Source organism: Antennarius striatus, chromosome 17 (assembly GCF_040054535.1).
Source record: "Antennarius striatus isolate MH-2024 chromosome 17, ASM4005453v1, whole genome shotgun sequence".
In the NCBI taxonomy this organism is placed as follows: Eukaryota; Metazoa; Chordata; class Actinopteri; order Lophiiformes; family Antennariidae; genus Antennarius; species Antennarius striatus.
Genome location: NC_090792.1, coordinates 9001543 through 9024262, shown reverse-complemented (window position 1 = coordinate 9024262; position 22720 = coordinate 9001543). Strand labels below are relative to the sequence as shown.

At 42.4% G+C, this 22720-nt stretch overlaps 1 protein-coding gene across 3 annotated transcripts in view; it reads right to left on the bottom strand.

The window, feature by feature from the left end:
* The window catches only part of LOC137610788 (pleckstrin homology domain-containing family G member 3), a 28992-nt gene extending 7608 nt beyond the window's left edge, over positions 1-21384 (bottom strand). Inside the window, exons 1-9 of one of the 3 annotated variants that reach the window (XM_068338597.1) lie at positions 20994-21384; positions 15117-15184; positions 5336-5865; positions 2675-2775; positions 1332-1401; positions 1187-1233; positions 948-1098; positions 436-567; positions 47-229 (exon numbers count right to left, since the gene is read on the bottom strand). In XM_068338597.1, the coding sequence (XP_068194698.1) occupies positions 47-229; positions 436-567; positions 948-1098; positions 1187-1233; positions 1332-1401; positions 2675-2775; positions 5336-5865; positions 15117-15165 (1263 nt within the window). In that variant the 5' untranslated portion in view covers positions 15166-15184; positions 20994-21384. Of the gene's footprint in view, positions 1-46; positions 230-435; positions 568-947; positions 1099-1186; positions 1234-1331; positions 1402-2674; positions 2776-5335; positions 5866-15116; positions 15185-19648; positions 19761-20993 lie in introns of those variants that run through there. The other 2 variants (XM_068338598.1, XM_068338596.1) reach the window with 2 other exon arrangements.
* Positions 21385-22720: the final 1336 nt, after the last annotated feature.

Here is a 22720-nt window from a genome sequence, read left to right as displayed (position 1 = left end):
TTAGACAACCAAATGACAAAGCAATGAAAAAACATGAAAAGCGTACTGAGATATGGCTCTTGTAGACATAATGTTCCCCTCTTTTCTTGGTAATGAGAAGCATCCTTTCAAAGAGGAAGAGCGTACGCGTGTTCTTCGCCCGCAGGACGTGAAAAGTGCCCTCCAGCACCAGCTCGCCATAGGTGGTCAGGTCAGGACCCTTCCAGTTTATCAAAAGAGACTGGATCTCCTGCAGATTCAAATGAAAAGAAGTCCCCACACACAATCATGAAATCATCAACCATGAGTCAGCTTTACCCAAAAACCAGAAAGGTGACGACCGAATGACCCGATCTGGAAGCGTCAAAAAGTTGTAGTTGTATATGTGTAAGAGACACAGAAGAGAAGAGACCTGAATGCGGGCATCGGCCTACATGTGTGGTAATTTTCTCTAACCTGCACTTTGACAGCATGTTCGTGTTTCCTTTTCATGTCGTTGATGTACCAGGCTACTCCAGTCATGGTATCTATGGCCTCCTGGATGACTTCATAGCCTTCCTCATCAGAGTCAAAGTGCTTCGCTATTTCCTTTGAAACAGATGAAGGGGAATTTATAACAGGGAAGTAGATAAATCTTTCCCCAGACAGACATGTGAGTCCATATAATTTTTTTTGAAATTCTTTGTTGTACTTTGTTTTATCTTGTAAAACACTGTGAAGATTAAGCTCAGCCTTTCAGCCTTCAATAATCAATCCATTAAAATAACAAAAACGACAAAAAAAATCAGTCACAGACTGCATGCAGTGAAATAAATGCTTCCAAAATGACATTGCTTCATCATAATAAAGCATTTTTTGAGAATTGCTCATTAAAAACTGATAAATTACAGAATTATAATTTTGCCAAAGCCTGCAGGCAGCTCTGTGAAGGAGGAATGAGTGGCAACGCTGCTGCAGGCATCCAGTACCTGAAGCAGCAGGTGATATTTCAGGATCCGCTGTACCGGCTTTAGGAGGTAGGAACCCAAAGGTAGGTAGCGCTTCAGAGCCGCCTGCCGATCCCTGAAGAACTTGGCCAAAGTTTTACTCCTCATGCAGTCGGTCAGTGCTGCCACCGAGCTGAAAGCAACAGGCCAAAATTACCTCTTAAAAATGTATAAGCACAAAAACAAAAGTATAATTAAAGTGAATAAGTTCAGCTACTTACTTGGGGTAGTTGGTGCAATACTGAGTGTATATTTCAAAGTACTCACTCTAAGAAAACACAAGTCAGACAAACACATTAGTGACGTTTATTTACTGGAGGAACTGGTTTCACTGTAAATCAGTTTGAGGAGGATGGTTCCTCTTACCTTATCTACAAAACATCGAGCGATGGCCACAGGGTTGTTCTCACACATGTCTAAAGACTGCAGCAGTTCACTGAAAGGAAGAGGCAGTTGGGTGTTTATGGACTTATTATTACACTGATCCAAAAGATAACATGAAAGCAGCAGTAAACAAAAGGAAGAGAACTAATATTAACACTTTTTGCTGGTTCCATTTCTGAAATGAATGAGAAGTGACCATAGAAAAGTTCACCACTAGAGGGCGGCATAAGCTCAGCATGAAAGGACATGCAATAGGCTGGAATCTTCAATTCTGACATTCCCATCAAAATTGAGCTTTATTCAGACTTGGGGATATTAAGACCTGATAGTTTTAAGGTTGCGTCACGCTTTAAATGTTGAGATGTCTAAACCGGACAATGAAAGGAGGGTGACTGGAAAAATACGACAGTACAAAAAAACTAAACCTCACCGATAACTGCAAGAGCTCTGCTTTAACAGCGTTCAGTCATCAAACACAAGTCATTGTAAAGATTTCCAATATTCAGACCAAGTGCGGCTTTACTGAAATCAATGCTAAGCTCATGTGTACATTTCCGTAACACAATGAGAAAATATTAGTGTTAGATTTGTTTCACACACAAAGTCAATATTTGGTCATACCACAAGATTACTTTGTCGATAACAGTTAATGTTTGATGAGGATTACATATCAGAAAATAATGAAATAAATGGACAATGAAGTACTTATCAATCAAATGTCAAATGTGAGTTAATGAGCCAGTTTACTGTGAACTGTTAAGTATCAAGACAACCAAATCCACTGTATTAGTCCCTATAGGCTGAACAAACCCGCAATGGAGTCAGGTTTCTATTTCCCTTTGAAATATGACAAGAAGAAGAATCTCTGAGTAAAGGCCACTTTATCACAGTATTAGTTGTGTAGGGTGCTACACAACTAATGCTGTCTCAGTATTAGTTGTGAGGCTCCTCGCTGTGAAAGACAGGAATGTTAATGTGTGTTTTGGCAAGCAGCATGGTCAGCATTGAGAACTTGGTGTCTGACTTTACATTGGGGGTCATATTTGTAAAAGTGTGTATTCTCCAGAGAATGTTGCCCCTTTCTCACACATTACAGTAATTTAAGATGTGAGTTATACAACCTCAGTCAAACGTCATGCATTCTTGACATTTCTCATTCTTGCGTTATTTACTGTAGTATCTATTAAAGCACATGAAAACATTCCTGAAGAGAACAGCGTCTACACAAACACATTAGTCATTATCTTTTGCAGCGAATATCACACAGTTCTGGAGCAAGATGTACTGTTGGTTAGAAGTCTGCCTGGAAAAGGTGAGTGACGTACCTGTTGAACACATAGATGTCCTCTATGTTTCCAAACAAGGCACACACTTGCTCTGGTTGAATGGGAAGGTCACTCATATCGATAATATGAGCCAAGTAGTCCTAGAACAGCAGAGATGGAGTTAGACATAAAACACAGGATTAATGTCTACAGTATGTAGGCATCGAGTCACACAGGAGCCTCCACATTCCTACCAGTAGGGGGAGCTGGAACAAAGAAAAACACATTTCTCTCTGTGTCCACATCATAAAATGTGTGTTTGGATTTCACTAAACCATTGATTTGACCATCACTCATACAGGGCAGGACAAACCACCTAATGTGTGTAAACAGAGAAATACTGCATCATGTCTTTGTGGTTCAACGGCTTTAAAACAGCCGGCTTCTTGAGGCAACTGGAGGTCAATTGAAACGGATCCTTTTAAGGCTTTGTTTGATTGACTGGAAGCCAGCATTACTGTCTGGAGGCGGTTCCGTCATGTCCAGACCATAAACATCAGAAGAGCCCGTTTCCCTCCAGGGACCCGACAACAGTTAGAACATCCAAGCAGATTAAAACACATAGAAAAAGACAAATAGACCAACATCTGGATGATCAAACCTCCTTCTTCTTTGTCACATTCATGTGGTATACAAACAACTGTAAACAAGTAGAGGAGTAAGTTGACAAGAGACAAACAGGCACACACGCAGCTACTATATAAAAGAGTATACCAGTAAACAGCTTGTACACACACACACACACACACACACACACACACACACACACACACACACACACACACACACACACACACACACACACACACACACACACACACACACACACACACACAAAGCTGGCCAGACAATGTGGCGCAAACGCAGACACACACTTTGCCAGCCTGCTGAGGAGATCAAATTAAGAGTAGAATCATCTCATCGCTGGACTAAATGAACTGGAGCTGCTCATATATGGAGAATTCCAGCGCAGTGAGAGCAAAGCTTTACAGTAACCCCACCGGCGTTAAACACACATGACCTCCAGCTCACGTTCTGAGGGATTTCTTGTGAAGCCTCGTCGTTTTAATAAATTTTCGGGAATACGCTGGACAGCGTTATCTTGTTATGGGTCAAATCAAAAGACTGATGTTACAGAGTTCTCCTGAATGTGTGCTAGATTTCACCAAATCTTGTGACTCCGAGCACAGCCTCTGCTGAGCAGGATTATCACGGACGTGTTGGGACCAGGTGTTGGATGTGCAAGACCAGCTGGGTCAAACAGCTGCTCTCACAAATTTATTTCATAGATACCCAAAAGAGAGAGATCTGTGAGTGAATACCGGACGAGATATAAAGCCAGCTGCTCCTGAGTTCAGCGTCAGTATCAACTGGAGGTTTTCACATTATTTGCTTTAGAACAAACACACCAAAACAAAGCATGGATTTTACACATCCGTCAGAATCAAGGCATGGAGTGAGGAAGCATCAAAGAGTGGAGGGCATGTCTGAATTCAACTGTGTTCTCACAATGACGCTTATGGGGGAAAAAAAAAAAAACAGGCTCCTTTCATCTGGGTTACTTCCCTCAGTTGGTGCAAACTTGGAGAGCCTGGGCTCGCTGCAGAGACTGCAGCCGGGGCCAGACCGGGCTGGGCTGTGGTTCATGTCAACCAAAATAGTTAGAAGTCCTGGAAGCGTTTGTCAGGAGCAAGTCGCTACTCAAGCAACGACGAGGGCGGCGCTCCCTCCCACGGCAACCACCAGATGCCAGCGCCGTCGGAGACAAGGTGAGGAGAGGTGCGAGCTGGTTTACTGCCAGCTCTCAGAAATGCCTCACGTGTTAAAGACATTACCATCAGTGAAGTGGGGATTGTTAGACAGCTCCTGTTTCTGTGCAAAGAGTCTAGAGGGGCCACAGAGGTTTCCCATTCTGGTGGTTGTTTCCAGGCTATGAAAGGCACAAGCTGTGATAAGATAAACGGTTTGTTGAGTAGTAAAATCATCCCTGGCTCATTTCCCATGCTTCTCATCTCTGATGAGGTTTCTGCTATCTCAACTGAGATCCTAAAGCTCGACGTTTAGGCCGTCAAAGACCTGCACTGTGTCCCAGTTTTGATTGTGTGTGTTTGAACTCCGACATGAGCACATCAGGCAACAGGCTGTAGACTCTCTGTACTGTAAATACACATAATGGTTTACATACAACACTGTCACCAGATCATAAACGGCTCATGGCCTTCCCTCTATGGACTACAGAACCATAAACAAAGCACACAACTGCCAGATGTCAGATGTGCTTTACTGTCGACCGAGTGAGTTTGTCAGAAAGAACAAAAAAAGATCACAACTGAACTCATGTGTGGCCACAAACAGCTGCTTGGAACACAATAGAGCGTATTTGTTCTCAGCAGCCATCAAGTTCAATTCTCTGCACCGACTCTCTGCTGGCCAGATTCATTAAATCACCTCCAATGAGTTCTGCAGACGTGAAATCATAGCTGCACCTTAATTCCAAGTCAAACATGTACATTAAACACAGTGAACGCGGACAATCCGCTCTGTAGAATATCAGACATTTGGCTCACAATGAATGCTTGGCTGGAAGGGAACGTTCACCCAAACAGAAGACTCGATTCATTCACCTCGATCACAGTGAGGGTAGCCGTGACATCCACTCACCTCCACAATGCTGCGCAGGTCCTTCACATACATGCGTTCTGTCTCAATGATCTCCATGACAACACGGTCCAAATAGGTCAGCTTCGGGTTCGGCGCCATGGCGTCTGTGACAATGGGTGAGGAGGGAATGTGAGGGGCTTCACCGCTCGCCTTCTTGTTGGAAGTGACGTTGTTGTTCCACCGGTTGCTGATCAGCCTTGGCTCCAGCCAGTGGCCCCTGGACCCAGGTAGCGTGGGGCTCTGGCCCCCCAGCTTCTCTCCAGTGCCCTCAGCTGGGCTCAACTCTAAGTCTATATCCTCCTCACCCGATATGGGAGGGGTGGTGGAGGAAGGAAGGGCGGCGGTGCTTCCAAAGAGGCTGCGACTGTCCCGGGATGAGCCAGAGGAAAGGGTGGACACCAGACTCACTGGACGTTCACCCTCAGCTTCTAACTGCTCCGCGTACAGCTGCCCAAAGCATTCTGGGCCCAAGTCGAGGGTCGCCTGGTCATGGTCACTGGAGGAGAGGGGCGAGGAAAACTGAGGAGATTCTGGGATGGATGAGAGCAAAACAAACAGATGGGTGTCAGGTGCCAGAGATGGAAACGTAAAACATCAAAAAATAAAGGAAGACCCACAAATAATTCCGACATACTAACTTTTTCCTGAATTGTATTGTGGGGACCATACAATATGTTATGTATTGTTTTTTCACAAAACACCATCTTACAACAGCCTCAGATGATTTTTTTTTCTAGTAACAGGGAACAGAATTCTATCCAGAACCCAATAAAAGAGTTTCTGTGCCGAGCCTGAGACACAAAAAAGAGGTTTGCAGTGAAACGTCTACTGCAGCTCAAATTATTACTGACATAGTCTAAATTAAAACGGTGCATATTCTGTGGAAAACCCAACCATTTCCTCTTGTTCTCCTGACTGCTGAAGGCTGAACCTTGGAAAAACAGAGAATAGGAAACTGATGACAAAAAAAAAGGTGAAAGGGAGTAGCAGCTATAGTGTGCCTTCATTGCTCTATGTTTTAAATTCTGAGACACATATTAAGTTTCATATTCTCTTTAGCCGAACGGCTAATTTAACTCACAAATGTTTCCTAAACATGTGAAGTCACGGTGGTGTGAGAATGGAGCTCCATTTCCTTCATTATTCAAAGGGTAAAGATGTAAACCTGTTCTGCCAGCTTAAGAAATGAAACTGTTCTGTCATTTTAAGACTGATGCATCACTGACCAAGAGTAGGTAAAATAAATCATGACAGTAATATTGGTATGTGCAGATGGAGATGATCACTTGGTGTTGATGGTCCCATAAGTAGCTTCTTTCACCAGTGTTGACAACCAGAACACTGTATGTTCATTATTAGACGTGTATCATCATGCAGCTCAAGAAGAGGATATAACCAAACTCAAGGGGGCACGAGGATCGCTCTCATGTGAGCATTACTGATTTCAGAAGTTATGAAAAAAAATTTTGCAGCTGGATGATGGGCTTCACAAGAGGAATCAAACTGCATTTCAGTAAATTCACACACACACACCCTCTGGCATCCTCTAACTTTCCATGAGTCAGTACTGAGCTCATGAGAGACTCGTTCAGCTGCACAACTCGCTCCACAATCCACATCGAGCCGTTCCTTCACAACGGTTCACACGCTAAGAGACACGATGGAGCTGGCAGGCAGGAGCTGACCACGAGAGAACGCTCAGGAGTTTACGCTCCGTAACAAATCACAGAGTAGATGGCGTAGCGATGACACACATTCAGTACACCTCCAAGAACTAGAACAAGGAAACCTTTTCTGGTTTGAGATGTGGTGCATCTGAAACGCCCTTCCTCCTTCGTCCTAACAAGAATTCATTTATAATAATAGCTACGGTTCTGCAGACTGCAGTGATAACAGGCAGGGAAGGAAAAGCACAGATCCACAGGTTTGCTCTCTTCTAGTGAATAAATAATCACACATAGCCATCAACTATATCTCGTTGTTCCAGGAAAAGTCAGGCTGAGCTGTACATCAACAGTAGACGGTGATACTGTTGGACTCATCTAGGGCTCACTTGATCACCGACTCAGAACCATTCACATTTAAGTGACCACTTTAGATATGGACTTTACAGGCAGCCATTATCTGTGTCTGATACCACACCACATGATTTGTGAAAAACAGAGTTGCTGCACCATTCCCTGACTTTGTTGAAATAGAACATGCAAAGGAATGTAAATTATCTGGCCGATATGCACTTCTCAGAGGAGTAACGCGTCTGGTCCAGTGCAGCGCCGTGTTTCCAATCTGCTCCTGACAGTCGCTCTCCATGCATGTATGTCCTGTTTTTACCAGTTAGGATACCTCCGAATAATAAGCAGCCATGATGACAGAGACAGTAAAAGATTCTTCAACACAGCTGCAAACGCTTACAACTTGTCTCTGCAGTCATGAGTCATGCTCATTGGTGTGGCAGCCTGCTGCAGATACGAAGGACTAGAAAACTTCAAATTACGCCTTTCAAAATATACATACAAGTTTTTGTATACATCATTTCCAATTACGCTGTTTATTTTTCTTTATATTACCTAATTTTATTATATCTACTTTTGCATCACCCCTCTGGCTTGTGTGCATCCATTTGTTTTACTTTTGTTAAAGCCTCTATAAAGTTGACAGCCATTACCTTCATGTTAGACAGTTTGATAATGATATGCATTCTAAACTACACTACAAAATAATGTTTGTCACATTCAAGCAAGTTGCCTTCTTGAACTGACACTGACAAAATGGTAAACAATGACTTCTGCCTGTTTTAAGAGTAAATTTGTTAGCATTAACTTTATTGGTAGGAAAATCCCTTGCTGGAAATAATGCTTTAAACCCAAATGCCAATTGTTTTGGCAATGACTGCAGTCTATAAAAGTAACGACTATTACAGGGGAAGTGAGCAGGACAGGCTAGTTTAAACCATCTGTTTTCTACAGACATCACATGCAAAATGTGCAAACAAACATTTTAACAGTCATCAGGATTTAATTTCTGTTGTCAAGTCACATCACAGTAATGACAAACTAAAACAAGAGCGTTTGGAGACTGAAAAACATCCACAAAGGCTCAGCATCCATGACTGTTCAACCCACAAGTTTTCTGCCTCATTAAACACCTTCCTTTAATTCTTTCATGATCAAAACACAGAAAAAATTTGATCAATCCATAAATTCAGAATTTCCTAATATAAGCCTTATGAATGATATTTTTAACATATTTCCACTCCAAATTCCAATATAAAGGTTTAATAAAAATCTGTCCAAAACCTCACTTAAATAGTCGATAAAAGTTTTTTGAAGCAGAATTTTGGCAGCATATAAAAATAATTCTTATTATTCTTTCACAATCTCAGAGAAAAAAGTTAGGGATTTTCACAAAGTACAACAACAAAATACAGCACCCTCCATTGTTTCAAAGAGGCGTCAATACTGTGGTTAACTCACCCCAGTAACCATTAACTAAGTCAAGGCTACAGAGATAGTGTAGTATTGGGTCTGTATTTCAGACAACCCTCAAAACACATGGCTTATAATCAAACACCATAACTGGGCAACAACAATGTTAATTCATGTATTAAATAAGATCAGGTGCTAGTGTGTGGAAAAAAATGTATACTGCTGTTAATGGGGAAAAAATGAGGGGAATTCCATAAAAAGAAATGACCAAACCCCTCAGCGCAATTCTTTGAATTCCAGTTTCCTGGCTGTTAAGCCAGGGTTAACATTTGCAGACAAAGGTGTGTTAATGCTATAAGCATGACCTTACTTTCTCTTTTGTTGCTTCCCTGAACACAAAGCCCCCCAGACAGCGGTGTATTTTAACGCAACGCTGGCATAAACTCACACAACCTGGAAGCTATGGTTGTAAATTTCGGATGTTAAAAGAGTCAAATAAAAATGGTTTCCCCGTCTGGGAAGCCTTTAACTGGACGATAAGGGGGGTGGGGGTGGGGGGTGGTGGATGATAGAGGGTATCATCAGGTGTATGACAGGTGATTTAGGTTTACACAGACGTTCACTCACTGAGGGGCGCAGTGACTCATCAGTCTACTACTAATAATGTGATGTCTGCAGCGCTTCCATTTCAGACAGAGCTTATGCAGTCAACATGCTGACAGTCCATAATGTCGTCCGTCTCTGACGTCATGCTACATGACTGACTGGCAGCGCGTAACCGATTGTTGCAGGAGGTGAATGAAACCACCGAGATGAGCATCCCAGCACCTAGTAATTACTTCTTCTAAAAATAGAGACATGTACGACATAGAGGAATTCTGTTTGTCTGGGGTTGTCGGTGTACGGCACACAAAGCATTCCTGTGTGATATATTTTCTGGCTTGTATAAACATTTTTAGCATATTTTCCACTGTTAAAATTCAGGCCAGGCAGAGATTCCGTTTTATCCAGCTGTATAAAGCCTGTACACATATCTGTCTTCTTCACTGTTGGTTTAGTTATTTCATTCACTCCAGGCTGTAAAAACATGTTTTAAAACAATACATTGCATAATTTCACAATTTCAACATGATTTGGTAATAAGAGACAAGCTAGACAAAAAACAAGGGTAATAGCTGCATACAGTATTGTGCAACATGGAAAATGTTTCAAACATATGAAAACAGACAATAATTATTGTGGTGTAAAATATATGGAAAAGCACAAACTATTGTAATCCATACATAAAGAGTCAATCCTCATATTACCTTAAAGAAAGCAGAGATTAGAATCATCTAAGAAGTAAGACTCCAGTCAGAATGAGGCATTCAAGTCCACGATGGCATCTAATTCCTCATCTCCGATCCCTCTGACTGCTGTTACCTGATCTTTTATATGATGTATGATGAGTGTGAGCAACCCATATAAAAAGGAGGTGTCTCTGACAAAGACACACCTGCATGACGATTCTTTGTGACAAACTCCATTGTAAATAATCCAGACTTTGTACTCAAGTTCCTTCTGAACTCTGACTTGAGGTCTTTTGTTTTTTAACCAAATTAGGAACACAGAAACATGAACTGCGCAGCAAACATCCTTGTTCAGCATGCAAATCCTGTGAGAGCTTTTAAACTTTCTTTCTTCACTGGAAAGCTGCCAGCAGGTCACAGATGTCACAATGAGCACTGATGCTCTCTGGCTCCTGAAACAAGTTTGTCGTTTGCATTTCTATCAGGTATTTTTATAATAGAAAACTAAAAGAAAAGATAAATAGCAGCACTGAGAGTTAGAACATATCTATGAAAACTACAAGCCCCTACCTGCTCAGTTTTAGCAACACTCCACACAGCCGCTCCTGTTGATTCATCCTGACTCACGTATCAAATGGTGACGAGTTTGGACCCAGCATGCATGAACCCCATATAAACTAAGCCAACTTGTGATATTGACTGAAACATCAGCTTGACTATACCTGCAACTGCTTGATCAATAAAAATGAACCATTTGTACCACCATCAGGGTGAGTCATCTGGGAGGACAGTCTGGTGGAAAACTGTTTCCTGGTGCTGAGTACCATCAGCTTCACATAATACTTCAACCCCCTTTAATCCAAACATGTTGATCATTTCTAACATCACCATCCCCCAGTTTCCAGTGTAATGAGCAGCAGTCGTCCTTAAAAGGCTGATTAAATGACACTGAATTGCAGAGAGTAGCTATATTCTAAAGATCCTTCCCTGAAAACAATGTTTACCGACTACATTAAAGCATGAAACAAGGTGGAAACTTCTGATTTAGAATTGGTTGATGAGTGAGTTCAATCACAAAGGACATCAACTGGCACTTAAGGAGGCGGCTCAGCTGCAAACTCTTTCAGATTCAAAGTCACAGTGTGTGATCCTTTTTCCCTCAAGGGACAAAGAAAGAATCATGTTTGCCCGTACATCTTAATAAATCCTTTCCACCTCTCAAGACCCACTATGGACTTTAATCATCAGGAGTGCTTCACAGCCTCCAGACATGGGGCTGTAGCCTGATCCCCTTGGGAAAAACTCTTTCCTGCCTGGCAGCGGTGAATGGTTATTCCTCAGGAGGGTAGGAGGCACAAGCATGAAGGGAGCCTCCAGGGATTAAGACCCGGAATCTTCTGAGACCATTATCAAACAGCAGGAGACATAAGTCAGAAGTAATGATCAGACACACAGCCCAATGACCTGGACGGAAGCCGATGCCTTGATGAAGGAAGAATTCGGGTCACTTCAGAGTTTTTCTGCCTCAAACCGTCTGTCAGATGTACAAGAGGGTTTCATTTACACTTGTCTTTGGCCTCACAAGGAGTTTCCAATGCTGCTAATAATTAACCTGAAGGTCGGTAAATACACCACAGTGGACAACAGAGACTGAGTGCACACACACACACACCCACCACATCACATCACATTCCGCAATGACAGTCAAGGTCAAATCATTATTCTGGAAAGCTTTTGGGGAATTCTGATGTTTAAATATATCACTAACTATGCTTTCTATCTTCTACAAACTACTCATTTACTGGGAATAGTGGGAAAAGTTGCCATCATTAAATTTTAGATTCCTGAAATATTTGGGAGAAAAAAAAGAATTCTTTTGAGGCAACCAGGACAGCATAAAAAAATGCTACGATACGGAAAGAGTCAAAGAAGCTGATACGAAATAACAGAAATCAACATTTGCATGTTTGTGGACTTGACCAAAATAAATGGGGTGAAAGAATAACTTGCCTCACAACCACTGAAGAGTGACATTATCTCAGACAGACAGGAAGAAACAAAAAGACAAAACTCCTCAAAAAGCTTCATTTCAATCTGGTACCCCCCCCCCTCCCCCGGTGCTCCGGCTGAGCTCATGAAGGATCCAGCTGTGCCAGCGAGCCTCACTGCATAGGCATGTGATGATCCACTTAAGAAACTCCTCCATCAACAACCCACCGCCCCCCCGCTGAGAGCCCTTCAGGCCCTAGCACACATCCTGCTCGGGATCTACTCAGAACTTACATTTCCTCTAGACAACACACGCCATCTGGGCCCCGAGGCGTGAATCCAAAGTAAACCCTGCAGCCGAGCTGTTGTCCTGTTCGCACCTCTCTGTAGAGTCCACACACCGGCTGGTGGCAGGACGACGGTGTGAAGCGTGGAGAGAGATGACGCTTCACTGACATCCCGCTGAGATGTTTAGAATATGCAGAGTTATAACAGGACGTGATGCTATCTGCCCTCTAAGTCACACCTCAACTGAATTAATTGCACGCAGCAATCAAATGAGGAATTTGACATGCTGCTCTGACATTTACTTAATTTAGTGTACTTTATTACATCCAGAAAAAATGTGCAATGCTTGCTATAATGAACTATAAGAAAAAATATTAATTACACAAATGATATTTTATATGCACACATAATCAACATTACTTAACCACTGCTGTGCTAGCCAGATCTCCTCCATCTTTAAAATATTCTAATGCACTGCACGGCAATGACAAAGCACCAGCTGCATGTCCAGTGTAATGCAGAACGCTGATAAAGAGTTTTATTGATTCAAATGAGCTTCTTAAAGGCCAGCAAGCAGGAAACCCAAAGCAGGAAGCCTGTAACTAATGTGGGTAATAGAGCAGAAGCTCTCTATAGAAGGAATGCCACTGGAGGAGGCCATAAAATCCTTTGCATTCAAATACATGCTTTTGTGAACAGAATGGATGCCTGAGGCAAACAATTAAACAAATACAGTGAATGAGGGACTCTGTTGGTTGGTAGTTGTGATATAGAACGACTTTCAACTCATGCGACACTAGCAGGATGTTGTGGACCTGAAAGGATAGGAGCCGATCGGGAGTTTCATTGAGTGTTAGTGTTTCACTCCAAAACCTGAGGTTGTAGCCGGTTCTAACTGAGGCTGCCTCTGATCCACACACAGTCCATTAAGCAGGGGAGGGGTTTAAGTCAAGGAGCTAGGAGCCCACTCAGAGATGCAGCCATCTCTGCCATCGTATATGTACGTCTACAAGCCAATGCCCACTGATGTGGAAAAACTTTGGTGAATGGAGATGATCCATCCACCGTCACAAAACCCCTTTAAAGCTGTACGTTCTGCACACCCAGCTACATTCCCCACATTAGGGGTTAAGTAGGTCAGAGAGAAGCCTTATCTCTGAAAGAGATGCTTGATGCCGCCTCAGGTCTGCTGAAGCCTGGCCGAGCCACTGGACTGTAAAGACAAACGTGTCAGCGTTTTTGTGTTATTCTTACGAGGAATAGAAGGATCGGAATCATGCTGGTTCACAATTTCTGTAGCGATAAACGTATCTTATAGATGAATGTAAGAAGACACAGCTGAAACAAATGTGTGGGTGCATGTGTGGGTGCATGTGCATGTGGGTGCATGTGTGATGCAACCAAAAACTTGGCAGCGGTAAAACTGATCAATGTTCCGCTTCATTTCACTTCAAACCTGAATGACTATTCAGATAAATCAGAGCAAGACAGTCGGTCAACACAACCTTGTTATGTTTACACTGACATAACAGGGAGTCTTCTTTTCCCCTGGAGCATTCCTCCAGCCTGTTAACTAAATCTAATCATCACCTCAGAGCACATTACCAGCAGCCCTGCCCCTTAATTACCATCCATCCATCCATTCATCCGTCCATCCATCCACAGCAGGAGAGCGAGGACGATCTTGCTGCAACTCCAACTGAGCTGCCAACACAATGAGAAAGTTTGAAGTGGGTGTTTTGTCATACCCAGGTGACTCTACAATGGATATCTGAGCTGCAGAATGAGCTGTGAGGACATGCAGTCAGACGAGTGGCCTTTTGATGGAACAGAGATTACACAGAGAAACACATTTTCACGAGGGTGGCGAACGTCACCCAGCCAAAAGCCTCTGTGGGCCAAAGCTGAACCAACGGGACACAGACGCAGGGGAGAAAGGAAACCATTGACGCTCTGGTATTCTTCAGCCAAAGCGGAAGCCCAGCGCCAAATATGTTCAGTAGAAAAGAGAGGACTCGGGAGGGTGGAGGGGGGGTAGTGGAGGACAGCGCAGGCTAGCAGATACAAAGAGCCCCTGTGTCAGTGTTGAAGCTCTGCGACTGAAAATAATGAACGCTATAATAATATGTAATTTGAGTGGACCCCAGAATAGGAGGTCAACCCCACTGGCTTCGTCCCGACCGACTTGGCTGTGGCGATACGCTCAGGTTTGATGTGCGAGTTTTGGAGGGTTTCTGCTATGGAGGGGTTTGGCTGAGCTCCACAGCCTCACAAAGAGCCTCTCTGCCCGTCTGTAGGAGGGAGGTCCGTCGCTCCCTCTCAGCTCTGCCTCTCAAAGCTTCTACATTTCCTGTATTCTTCCATTTGAAGCATTTTCCATCCACTTCTGCTCTACGTTAGCATGTTGTCATAGGTGAGCAGAAGTACTGTTAGGAAAATAAGACGGATTTAATGAAACCCTTGTAAAAAGACTGCTCAATTCAAAGCAGCGATTACAGTGTTTTCTTTAGTATTAGGCGCACCTAAAAGCCTTTAATTTTCTCAAATTTATAATAATTCAAAATGCCTTATATTTGGACAAAGTTTTAACATAGACCATTCATTGAAGATGAGTTGTCAGATGCATTTTATAATCCAGTGCGCTTTATAATCCAAGGCACTTTATAATCCAGTGCGCTTTATGCATGAAATTATTTTGGAAATAGGCCATTCATTGAAGGTGCGCCTTATAATCCAGTGCGCCTTATAGTGTGGAAAATACTGTACTAAAGCATGTTTGATTGATCCTACCTTCCCCCATTGGGCCCTGGTGGACAGCAGGATGGGAGCCCTCTGGCATGGCACTCAGGCCTCTGGAGCTGAAACACAACCACAATCATGTTTATTCCTGTCAGTACACAGCACAGCAAAGTTTAAATCTCACTGCATGCCATCCTAAAAAAACTTTTTTTTAATGAAGTATGCATGTTTTCTGTATGGAGCTAGCTCACAAAGGCTAACGAGCTACAGTCTATTCAAGTCTTACATGAAAAGGGAAATTCTTCCCATTCCTCTGCCCTCACAGATGGTTCATGCCAGCCACATGTTATAGCAAAGTCTGAGTCTGAGGTATGCGCAGTAGACGCAACTGATATGAACACATGCTAATCAGTTAAGAGCCTGAGGAGGCTGGAATGACAACAGGCTCAACACAGAGGATTAGGCAGCAACAAAGAAGATGTTAAAAGTTTTTACATGTGAAAGCCTCAAAACGCTAAATTGGCATGTGGAGGAGAGAAGCACACGAGCCCAACAAAAGAAGAACATTCTACATTCAGTAAAAGTTGAAACCGTTCCAAATAAATTCACAGCACATGAAAAGAGGATGTCAGTATTGGTGTAATTGCCCTGTGAGAAGACAGGTTCATCCCTGGTGGCATTTACTTTTCTAATCCCTCATACTGTTAATAGTAATCCACCTCCTCAGAGCTGCTGTGCAACCAGTTTCTCACATCACTGCCTCTCCAGCTCCTTTTGCGACAAATTAATATGGAAGCCTGTGCATGAGAACTTGTCTCGCTACGATTCGCAGTGAGCCTCCAGCTTTTTAAACATCACATTCTTGGCCCAGCTAGATCAGAGAAGCAGGAATTCTTCAGGGATTAGGATGGGCATTGTTCCTCGTGCGTTTGCTGGCCGCTGCGCCGAGTCGACAGCCAGGCCGGCTAAGGATGAACCCGGACCACTGCCAGGAGGTTCACCAATTAGGTCGCGCAGGAATGCAAGGAGAAAAATCACAGAGCGAGATCCACATTACAAACTGCTCCGCCATCGTAGGGTCCCTGCAGCTGTAGCTCGTGTAGGGATGGTTTCAGCAGCCATGAAAATATTATCAATCATTTTATGTTAATTATCAAGCAAAGTACAAAAGTCACGCCAAAAAAACACCACTAAAGTAAACCTGCATTCTCATTCGGACTCATAATCCAACTATGTCTGACTTGGTGCCTTCAAAGCTGCCCCGAGGTGCTTCTGACCTTGGAAAGCACCTGGCTGTGAAGCACTGATAGAGTTCACTTGTTTCTCATGATGCACAAGAACACAGTAAGAAATTCTGCTTTGTTTCATGATATTAAATGATATACAGGCATGGATAGTAGTACATAAAGTAACCTTGCCAACTACAGTGCAAATAAGGTCTAGAAGAGTGCTGAGAAACAAAGCACATTTTTAACAAGAACTAATGCCGTCACACACTGCAGCACCCCTGAATTCTAAATTTTACCATGACCGACTTTCATGGTAGGTCAGGGTCATTTAATAAAAGACCCATGATCCAACATGTAACTGATGCATTCTACTTCTCATGAGATTTCAGAGATGTGTGCCTAAAAAGGTATAAAAGTGAAAAAGTGACCTTGACCTAGTTTTTCAAGGTCAAGGTTCTGATATAATTTTCATCCTCTTGCCTCCATATAACGCCTTTTGTTTCATCTTTCTATCCTATCCTGAGATGTGTGCAAAAATATCTCAGACCATACAGTAGATCAAAGCTAGTGCTTTGATCTACTATCTCACTCACCCTGGCCTTCTACCTAGTTTTTCTATCACATCCAGTTCCTGAGTGTACAAAAGTTGAAACTTGACCTTGAACTACTTTTCTCAAGGTCTAGGTCATCATCTCATTTTCCATCCTCTTTATCGCCTGGGTAATGTGTTTTTTGTTTTCATCTGCAAAGGCTGTGAGGATATTTGGTGGACGTATTAACGGACAGACGGATGGACAAACACACTAACGCTGACAATTAAAATACATCACTGCTTTGAAGTGGTAAGTAAACACTATAATTCATTAATTATTATTATCATTATTATCATTATTCTACTCTTTTTTGTATGTGTTGCAGATGTTTAACATAGGCAAAACTACATTGAGTAGATTTGTTCGGTATCAAGGACTGACAATGAGAAACACTGATTTAACTATAATGGTCTACCTTGCCTTGAATGTGGATCAGAATGAAATCAATAACCTCGTTGGATCTTTGAAGTAAAATGCATAACAGCTATAAAACAACCAGATTTACTCTCAGTCAATGCAGCATCTAAAATGACATTGATACAAAGTAAAGACTCGTCAAAGGCCTTTCACTGAGCTTTGCTAATAGACTTTCAAGTGGTGGGTGAGTGTGTGGAACCTACAGGAGTAGTATTCATGTCAAGGGGCAGGTTCTGCACTTGTCTCAACGAACACTGAACCAAGAAAATCCTCTGATAATCCCAACAACCGTGACCAATGAGCTAACCCTGTTTAATGACCACACCAAAACTATGCTAATCTGTCTTTTGTCAATGAAAGGCTAGACTAGGAATAATAGGTTCCAACCTACATAAACAGTCTGGGTCATAAAAATGTTTTCCCAAAGTCTTATCAAACACTGTTTATAGGTGTAGGAAATGGGTTGGGTGGAGAAAGTGAAAATGTTTGAGGTGTGTCAAACAGGACATGGTAAAGCAGTTAACCCATAATCTGGTACATCTGGACAGAGCTCAACAATTATAACTCATTAACTCACCTCCTGTTTGCTGACATGCAGAAAAATCTTTGTTTTCCTAGGACAGCGGAACAGTCAAATTTAAAATCCTAATGAAAACACTCCATACAAACCAACACTCAGATAGCCAGCCACCTGTGCTTAAACTAGCTGCCATTTCACACAAATGGAGAGCATTTGGTTCTCACAGCTGATGACTGAATTAACCGCAGCGTGAACCTCCCGCAAGGGAATCTACAACTTGCCCCTCAATTGAAGACAGATGGTGCAAGAGTGAATCAGAGGGTTATTAAAAGAGAGATCCGCAATGGCTCGCTTCTTCAGATGGGCAGATAAACTTCCTTGTTTCTCTAATCGCCAGGCTTTACACTCATCCAGGCAGTCAAAGCCTGAATTCCTTTCTTCAAAAACACAACAAATAGATGATTAAGGGGCTGCAGATGCTGGCATGATAGAGCGCTCTTCAAAATAAAGGAGAAAATGGAAAGTCGTAACCAGAAATGTGTTAAAAGCCTCAGTCTGAGATAACACGTGCAGACAAACGTATAGCTTGAACCAAAACCTCAGGCCAAGCATGTTAAAAGGAAAGAGTCCTCAGAGGGCTGATGATTATCTGGGGTATTTATTACCACTGACAAGCCATGAGGCCGTACAACACAAGTGAAACCACAGAACGTGTCTGCAGAGGAAACCAAAGGTAAACACGACTGCTGCTGTTGAGGAGAGCCTTGAGGAAGGGCTGCAGAGGGCACAGACAAGTCAGAGAGGATGTGACATCATACGTACTTAAACCTTTAAGTTTACCCATTACTGACTGTGGGTTCATTTCGAAGAGACGATGTTGTCTACCTGTGAACTCAGCTGCTCTACTGTATACTGATGATGCTCACAAGTGATTGTGACAAACTTGGATCCCACAGCTGAATCCAAAAAAAGAGAGATTAATCCTCAACTTTTTGTGTAACGATTAACAGCACAAATTGCTCTTTACTTGGGCGGAACAAGTTGATGGGAGGAGAAGCTAAAAATAGCCCCAAGAATTCCTGCTGAATTTCTCCCTCCCAGTTAGAGACCTGTATTCGCCATCTACCCAAAAAAGGCCCACAAGAATCTCAAAGTATGATATGAGCCCTCTGGGATCCCTTTAGTCAGACACGGTGGTGCACGTTTTCTTTAAAGAAGCCATCAGTCAGGTTGGTTGTTTACATTCAGACCAAATGAACATCAAACCTAGCCTGGTTGGTGGAGGTCCAAGGTCCTATGGTCTGACAGAGACAGCAAGTCTTTATTATTGCAGCAGTGGTGCCATGTTTATCTTGCAAGACCTCTGGCTCACCCTCTAACCCTTATACCCTAGTAGAAAATATCCTCTGACAAACACTCTTTCTGAGAGTGCCCCCTTTCCCACATTACTCCTGCAGTTTGTACCCCGACACACAGGAGTAACAGCTTTTCATTCACTGGGGGAAAACAATAAACCATTGCGCTGCCTCTTCATGTCAATAAAATCCACAAAAGAACTGCCCAACCCTTGCCTTCCAGCAGACACACATGAGCCTCTTATTTTAGTTTGCTGCATTTTGGAGCACGCCGCTTAGATGTGGTGATAAGTTATCCATCCCAATGAACACCCACAGGGAACTCAGGAATTTTACCCATATGCTGCATGAACACCCTGGCCAAAATAGCCCTTGATGGAAGAATAATCATTCCCTGCTGTTGTGCAAAGAAAGAACTAGCCATTTTCACCTCGCCCATCAACGAGACCTTGAACCGCAGAATGCATACCTGGCAAGTGGAGTACATACGTGCCATCTTAATTGGGAAATGACAAGTGAAGACTTCCAGCTCTTTAACATTATAGATGACAGACATCAGCGGGGAAGCAGTGGGGAAAGTAGTCCACCATAATGTCCTGCAGTGTTTGAAGGGGAGGGCAAAGGGCTGCTGGGTAAAATGAGATGACAGCTCTTCAAATAGACGCGGAGTGCACCCATTTAAAGATGCATTACACTACAGCTTCAGGAACTGCCCCCTCATGCCACTGCAAGTGAGGATTTGTCAACACCATAACAACTAACACACAGCCGGACCCCCATGGCTGTCTAGAATGCTAAATCACTTATGGTGAACAAACTTTACTTTTGAATAAACAAAGTTGTCAGGTTTTCCTTTAAATTTAACAAGCGTAATCCTAGCTCTCACTTGTAAATCCTGGGACTTGATGGTCTCATGAGATCGAGCGTTGAAATGCTCGAGAAGGTGGCTGATGGAAAAACTGGGCTCGGTAGTATTTTTGTTTGTTTTTTTTGTTAGGTTTTAAGGCCTCCATAGATAAAACCACCTCTGAAAGTCTGCTGATTACAACACAGTAGGAGCAAACTAAGACTTTGGAAAGGGAGTAGAGTAACAACTCTAAGATCCAGGAAACTCTTTCTATGTGGACCACCTGGAAGAGAGTGTTGTTCATTGCATTGAGGAAACATTTATCTAAAATGAGGCTGAGGGGTTATTGTCTGGAAGGTCAAGTGAGGTCAAATGAGTGGAAAATGGAACTTTTCACTAGTAACTGATTGATTTTGTTCCATTCTTCTTCAACAGCTGGTGGGGAAGTCATCGCCCTGTGAACAGGCTGCATTTAAAGCTTGACTTTGTCTCAATGGGGGGGGGGGGCTCATTAGGAAAAAAAAACTAATAGGTTTTCTGCAGCCAAGTATGGGCACCATGGGGGGTGGGAATGGGATGCAGTGAAAGAGGAAATGGCAAATGATTCAACAGCAGCATGTCTCTCAAGTCGAGACAATAATGTTCAGGTGGAAAAATAGAATCTCCTAAAAAAAAAGAAAAAAAACCCCCATAATCTCCAGCTGAACAAAGTTCACCCTGGTGAGAGTGAGTCGGTTCTAAGACAAACATCTCTTATCTGACTGAAACTCCGGAACCTTCGAAGCTCGGATGTTGCGAAACGAATGCTGCAAAATAAAGAAAGAAATAAAAAAAATGCACCTAAAACCTATCTTCCATGTCTGGAAGACAGATGAGAACAAAGCAGGAGCTCACCGACAGAAAGTCAAGGAAACACAACTGCATTCCTGAAGAACAAACGTCCACATGCAGATGTTTTGTCACTTACTCAGAGGCAGCTTCATGTCCTGTTGGTCCCTAATTTCTCTTTTGAAACGACAGCTCCAGACAAAACTGAGTAGGTCTTTTGGTGAATTTTAGGGAGCATCAACACCGACAGACTCTGACATGTGAGGACGCGTCACTGACGTCACAGCTAGCGGAGCGTTAGCTCACATTTAGTAAAGTTGTCAAAGAGCAGCTCACCGGATTCGACAACTTCCAGCGAATTGTTTTCAGGAAAAGTTTTGGACGTAGTTTCTCGATGGAAATCTTAAAAGTTCCTGCGTGTCTTCGCGTCTTCTCTTCACATGTTATTGCCGGACAGACGCACACATCCCAGCGCTGGTCATCAGCACGTCTAACGACCAGGAGCTGCTGCATCTTTGTAGGACCAAGTAGAAAAGACGCTGCGTTCACTGACCATCTGAAATATGGGAACTACCAGGTTTACTATAGGGAAATGACCAAAAGAAAGTGAATTCCTTTGTGTTTTGGCTCATTAAGACTGGGGATGATGAAAATCATCTATGTTTATCACTCCTGATAGTTGCTGTACATTTAATGACTAAATAAATTATTATTAATGTATACATACAATTGGTCCCTTTAACCACAGATGTCACTATACAAAAGAAAATACTCAAGTAAGCATATCCAAGTTAAAAAAAACAACACTTTTATTTATTCATTTTATATTTTTAAAATCTTATCTGTTGATAAAATCAAGAAAGTTCAATGGAAGTCGAATACTGAAAATATTTCTAAATTACGAGGAACCATTGAATGGAACAGAAGACCGACTGTTCATGACAGGTCAGTGGTTTTTTTGCATCAGATGTATTTTTGCATCTTTCAGGTTGGAAAAGTGTAGTTTTTTCTTTTTTGTTTGAATCCTGACTGACTGTGCGGTCAGAATTGTATGAGATGAATCAGATTTCTTATAATAAGGCTGAATTCTGACATCCCCCCTTTGAATGTAATAAAAACAACAAAGATAACCACATTCAGAAATTGGATTTCTGAATTTAACGTCATAAGTTTTGACTTTGACTTTTAATCAAATATAATTCTAATTTAAAAGTCAGACGTCGAAAAATTACATGTGGCCCAAACTGACACTCATTCGTAGTAAACAGTCAGTGTTTTCCCCCAAGGGAATATTCTTTATTTTCACCCATTGTATACCATATACCCACAATGACAGACTTGTGAAAGAGCTAAATAAAATGTAACCCTGTCAATTTCATTTATGACTGTCGGGTCAGTGACGAAGGGACTCACAAAGGACGTCTTCAGTGAATCAATTGGGTGGGTGCTAATTTATGCCTGGCTGATTAAATAGGGAAGGGCGTTTTTGCTTTGCACAACCCCCGCTCTATCTGTGAAGACTACAATAAACTGCAAGATTTTATTGAGAGAAAAGTTCCCTGGTATATATTGAGTGTGAAAAGTAATGTCGTTGTCTTTCTATCGGAAAAGGCCTCACTTGCTTTATAGTCGTAATGATGTGTTACAAAATCACAAAAAAATTAAACGGGATTCCGGAAAAAACAGATTTCAGATTAAATACAGTTCGTGTTAATCTGCCGCAGCGGCTCGTTGCTACAGAGTGGAACAACTCATCGGGCAATGTCGCCACCTGGTGGTCAGTTTGCACGTTACCTGAAACTAACTTGGGAGCAATAGTTACAGCTGTCTACTCTGATCCGTACGTAATAAATCCACAGAAGGAAT